General features: G+C 42.0%; 1 protein-coding gene across 2 annotated transcripts in view; it reads left to right on the plus strand.

Annotated features, from left to right (window-relative positions):
- The window catches only part of UBL7 (ubiquitin like 7), a 97027-nt gene that overhangs the window by 89484 nt on the left and 1457 nt on the right, over positions 1–6086 (plus strand). For both annotated transcript variants that reach the window (XM_068106207.2, XM_068106206.2), the window contains exons 8-9: positions 2165–2317; positions 2548–2637. In XM_068106207.2, the coding sequence (XP_067962308.2) occupies positions 2165–2317; positions 2548–2637 (243 nt within the window). The remainder of the gene's footprint in view (positions 1–2164; positions 2318–2547; positions 2638–6086) is intronic.

The following is a 6086-nucleotide window of genomic DNA, read 5'->3' on the forward strand; positions in this document are numbered from 1 at the left end:
GTTCGTTCATTTTCTTGCTTGTTGTCCAAGAATTGTCTCGCTGCCATACTGTCAGATCATACCCTCCATCAGTTTGCTCTTCGGTGAGGGAGAGAAAAAGAAAGTGATCACAAGGAAGGGTTAATTCAGATGTATCCATCTTCCGTTTTTTAAATGACAAGCATACAAACTTCACAAGGTTCTTGTAACTTGCTGAATGATTTGTAATGTAGAAATTTGCTGACTCTAGAAAATGTTTTTAAGTCTTTGGTATGACTCGGCCAGAGTCAGAATTGAACTACCGATCTTCCAGGTTCAGAGCGGACCATAGTGCTTCAAGTCTGCGATCTACATTATGCCCCCAGTCTACATGTTACACCTATAAAATGGTCTAGGTTTCTTTAGACATGTTATAAACATGTAAAATTGACTCAATGTGCCTGTTAGTTAAAATTAACGCAAATGCCTCCTAAATGAAATGGGATAACAGAAAAACGTGGTGTCGGTTTATTTGCATTGCTGTATGAGGCACATGTTTTGGTTTGTACAGTTATCAGAGGTTTCTTATTAAGGCCGACGCAGCTTTTTCAAAGAACTGTAGAAAATGTAAACCCCATTTATGAGACAGCAGTACTCCATTAATGTATCAGTATCTTGAACTCTATCAATGGATCAGTACGTTGAACTCCACTAATGGAGTACTGCTATTTCATTGATCTTGTTTCTGAGTTTTTCAATGATCTTATTATCACTAAATGAGAACCACAGGAAGCAATTCATGTCAGCGCCTTTATGGTATTAAATGTTACTGGTAAGGTACCCGTGCTATGCACGGGTGGGAGGCCAGAAGCAAACAGACAATGCAGATACGGCGAATGCTAAAGCATGAAACCAATAAATTCCACATTCCTGTAGCACCTTCAGTCGCACGTCAGACATGGACAGCAAGTTCGTGAAGAACTTCCAGGAAAAACGTACCCGTACGCAAACAAATGGGTACGTTCACGTATAGAAACATCGATCGTGGGACCATGGCGAATCTGCATATGGCGATCCGTGAATTTCACGTTTAGAAAGTAGAAACCATCACAGCATTTTGTCATTCACTTGAACTCGATATCTCTTTTTTTCATTCCAAACAGCATAACTTCAATCACAAATTAATCACAAAATAAACTTTTAACAACATTGTTAATGTTTCCTTCATTGTAAAAATTACCAAGTCAACAGTTAAAAGGATTTTGAGCCGATAGGTGTTACGGCCTTGGAAAGATCGTGGAGACAGCGATCTGTTAGCTTATACATCCAAATAGCTCTGTGGAATTCTCTCATGTAGAGATTAAACCCACGTCGTTTGAACTTTGGCCGAGGTCTTTATTTACTTTTAATGATGTTTATATACCAATCAAAAAGAAGATAATTGGTTTTGGGTCGTCCTTTCCGCATATCTCGTGGGATTGTGAGTTGGAGTAACGACCGTGATGGTGGGGAGTGGGTTGGCATTCTCTCAAGCAGGGACTCAACCCATGTCCTTATAAAAGGTCTTTGTCCGAGGTAATTATTTCTAACTGTGTGTTTTCATTCGTCAGGTTGCGATCGGCGCAGCCGTTTGTGCGGTACCCGGGAAAATAACGTTATGCGGGAGTGAATGAATGAATGAATGAATGATCGTTTTAAGGCCATTTTCCCCGCTAGAGCGGGGTTTAGCCTTGCGGGGGTTAGTTATGCGGGAGTCCAAACCTTAAATAAAATGATGGAGACCAAAGCCAAAATTGGAAAAACAATATAGCCTATTTTTCTCCAGGGGGGTCCCAGGATTACCCACCCAAAATATCGTTGCGATCGGTTCAGCCTTTTTTGCGGTACCTTTGAACGGACAGACGGACATTTAGTGAATTATAGTAAGATTTGGAAAAGCTGTGTCGGCCTTCATAAGGAACCCACCATGGTTGCAAAAAAAGTCTATGGTTCAACCAGTTGTGATGGAAAAAAAAAACCGAGTACTTGCCGTACCAATTTCAGTAAAAATACACAAGTACAAAGTAGCTGGAGCCTCTCTTTATTGTGATAAAAAAAGTTTCTACCCTTGAGTTTGAGAATGACATGTAACCTTTAAACTAGAACGGCAATGAATTTCCAGAACCTCATCAATGAAAAGTAATTTTTGACTTCCTGGGTGCTGCAGGTTGCTCTAGCCACCACTCCACCACGCCCTGACACGCTGCGCTACGCTGGCTTATCCGGTCCGAGACCCATCACTCATAGCGAGCTCGCCTCGGCCTTGGCCATGGCAAGCACACCAGGCAGCAGCGGAAACACACCTACGTCTGGAATTCAGGTGCAAAACAACATTTTGATTCCTCCTACATCCTAATTCAATGACTTGTTCTCCACAGCCACACGTGTTCACTGATATTCTTTTCTGATTTTTACCTTCACTCCAGCAATTTAAGATTTCTTTCGAATCCATTCACCCTTTTATCTTGCAGTCACATTGCCTCACCAGTTGCTTTCACTCTTACCATCATATGTGAGACACCACATGTTCCATTCTCTGGATTCTCACAGGCCTCAACGTCAGGTGCAACTATTCGGCCAGACCTCTTCACACAAGCACTTCAGCAAGCTTTACAAGGTGGCACCATGCCACCAGCACAGGTCTCTGCGTTTTATTCTGTCCTGCTCCTTCCTGCTATTGCACTAGATTTGCATTGTTGCTCTTACTGTGGCCGTCGGCCAGGCGCGGGTGTATTGCAATGATCCTGTCTGCGTTTATCAATTTATCAGCAGAATAACTGGACCAGGGCAGCTAGAATTGTCAAATTTGGCACAGAGTTTCATATTGTGAACGTCTCGTACGAGTTCAACTTTGAGCTCACAAGAAAAAATATATAATGAAATTTTGTGCAGGAGTTTACTCGCTTGTTTATAAGTCACACCTACACGACTTCAGAGGGAGAATTCCAACACCTTTTATCTTAATACTGTAAACCCTCTTCAACGTGGGTCTTCACAATGCGGATTCGTTTATACACGTGGGAATAATAAATGCATCGCTTATTTCCTGAACGCACGTAAAATTTGATTATATGCGCTGTGACCATGTGATGCGCAGAGGTGATGTCTCCCGCCATCTTCTACCACCCATGCTGTTTTTAGTCTGCATTGCGCTACGGTCGAGTGAGTTTGTGCTGAGGAGTTTTCCTTAACTCAACGTAATGTCGCCACATACTGTAACCTTCAATACAGTATGGCACAAATATGTCAAGCCTCTCCAAGTGGTAGTTTGGTGAATAAATCCCGTAAGGTGATGACATTAGCAGAAAAAAAAAATCGTGATTTAGACCAGTTGTGTGGTGGGACGAGTGCAGTGATTCGAATCGGGTGAACGAGTCCACCATATGCACTATTCAAGTGAGGATAGAATCCGCGCTGGTGTGAACGCTTCCACTAATCTAACCCTCGCCAATCATCCACTTCAATGGTCGTTGATCCCCCTGACTCAAACGATTAACCCCCACCCTAAAAAATTATTCAGCTCAGGCCGAGTGAAGTGAGGTCAAGGCCGGTTACTCTTGCTTTGTGAAACACCCTGCAAGCCATGCCTACAGAAAACAGACTTTTTTGGATCGATTGAATATGAATGAATGAATGACCGTTTTAAGGCCATTTTCCCCGCTAGAGCGGGGGTTAGCCTTGCGGGCCCCATGACAATCATGGTTCCCTGTTTGAGGCAATGTTTTTATGGCCGGATGCCCTTCCTGACGCCAACCCTTGGTCGCCTCTTACGATGCGCAGGGGTTGAAACAGACAATTATTATGGAGCTTTCTTTAAAAAAAAAAAAAAAAGTCGCAATGGGTAGGAGGTCCTACAGTCGTGGCCAAAAATATTGGCACCCTTGCACTGTTTTCAAATAACTCACAATTTTCTCTAAATATATATTGAAATGACAAAAGTATTTTTTTCTCCACAATTCTTTATTTCACTGTTAATATTGCAGAACCTTTGTTTTTGATTCAGAACTTAATATATCCTTTGAAATCAGAAAATAAAAAGAAATGGCATTGACAAAATTATTGACACCCTTGACCTGATATTTGGTAGCACAGACTTTGGACAAAATAACTACAGTCAAGCACTTCCGATAACCATGAATGACCTTCCTACACCTCACTACTGGCAGTTTGGCCCACTCTTCTTGTGCAAACTGCTCCAGTTCTCCCAGATTTGAAGGGTACCTTCTCCTAACTGCTGTTTTCAGATCTCCCCACAGGTGTACAATAGGATTTATATCTGGGCTCATTGCTGGCCACTTCACAACAGTCCAGCGTTTTGTCTTGAACCATTCCTGGGTGCTTTTTGAAGTGTGTTTTGGATCATTGTCCTGCTGCAAGACACATGACCTTCGATGGAGACCCAGCTTTCTGACACTAGGTTGAACATTGTGCTCCAAAATGCCTTTGTAATCTCCTGATTTGATGATGCCATGCACACATTCAAGGCAACCAGTGCCAGAAGCAGCACAGAAACCCCAAAACATCACTGAATCTCCTCCATGTTTAACTGTAAGGAAGGTGTTCTTTTGTTTGAAGGCTTCATTTTGTTTTTTGTAAACATAGAGATGATGTGCTTTACCAAAAACCTCTAATTTGGTCTCATCTGTCCACAGGACATTTTCCCAGAAGGATTTTGGCTTGTTCAGGTGTGTTTTAAAAAACTCCAGTCAGGCTTTCTTATGTCTCTTTCTCTCAGCAATGGGTTCCTCCTGGGTATCCTATCATAGAAACCCCTTTCATTGAGTTGGCGAGGGATGGTGCGAGTTTAAACTGTCATACCTTGTGTCTGAAGGTCAGCTTGAATCTGTTTGGCAGTTGATCGAGGTGGTTTCTCCACCATTTGAACAATCCTTCGCTGCAATTTTCGATCAAGTTTTCTCTTGCGGCCACGTCCATGGAGGTTGGCTACAGTGCCATGGGCGTTAAACTTCCTGATAACATTGCGTACAGTGGACACAGGAACATCAAGGTCTCGGGAGATGGAGTTGTAGCATTGAGATTGTCCATGCTTGGCTACAATCTTGTGTCTGACATCCTCAGACAATTCTCTGGTTTTCTTTCTTTTCTCCATGCTCATTGTGGTACACACAGTGACAAAAAACAGCAGAATGAGTCCTTTTCTCTGTTCAAACTGGTTGAAAGAATGATTTTTATATGGCAGGCACCTGCAACTCACCACAGCCAGAGATTGTGGTGACCCAGCCAACCAATGTGTTCAGATTACCAATTATGCCATGACTGATGAACCAATCAGTGTCTATCTTACATAGACATGCTTATATATATGCACACTTTCACTTCCTTCTTTCTCTTGATGTGACTTACCTTGAGAAGTACAGCATGAAAAGTTTCGGCTAATCATATGACGTTTTTGTTTTCATGTATATCTATATTATAAAACGAGTGTCCGTCTAAGTTTCTAAGTGTTTCATATCTGCCCTTTTTGGGTGGATATGAAAATAGAGATTGAGATTGAGTTTATAGAGATTGAGTTTAAAGGAAATGTGTGGGTTTCCACCCGTGACATTTGTGGATTTCGCCATTTGCAGCTTCGGCATTGATTGGGCATAGAAACATTCAGCTGCAGCAAGTGAGTTTTTTGGGGGGTTTTTTTGCCCACGTTCTTCACTAACCGTCTGTCAATACCTGATCGACTGAAGGTGGCACAGGATTGTGGAATTTATTGGTTCATGGTTTGCAATTCACCGTTTTTTGCCCAAGTCCTTCACGAACATGCTGCCCATGCCTGACATTCGACTGAAGGTGGTGCAGGAGTGGAATTTGTTAGTTCATGGTTTGCCATTTACCTTTTTTTGCCGAAGTCATTCACGAACCAGCTGTCCATGTCCAAGCGTGATGGTCGACTGAAGGTAGCACTGGAATGTGGAACTTATTGGTTCATGGTTTAGCATTCACCGTTTCCTCATTGTCTGTCTACATCCAGCTTCCCATCCATGTGTAGCACAGTTACCTCACTGGTACAGTATATACTGTATATATATATATGTATGTATATATATATATGTATATATATATATGTATATATATAT

The sequence above is a fragment of the Myxine glutinosa genome, chromosome 2 (assembly GCF_964187855.1).
Source record: "Myxine glutinosa chromosome 2, kmMyxGlut1.1, whole genome shotgun sequence".
Taxonomy (NCBI): domain Eukaryota; kingdom Metazoa; phylum Chordata; class Myxini; order Myxiniformes; family Myxinidae; genus Myxine; species Myxine glutinosa.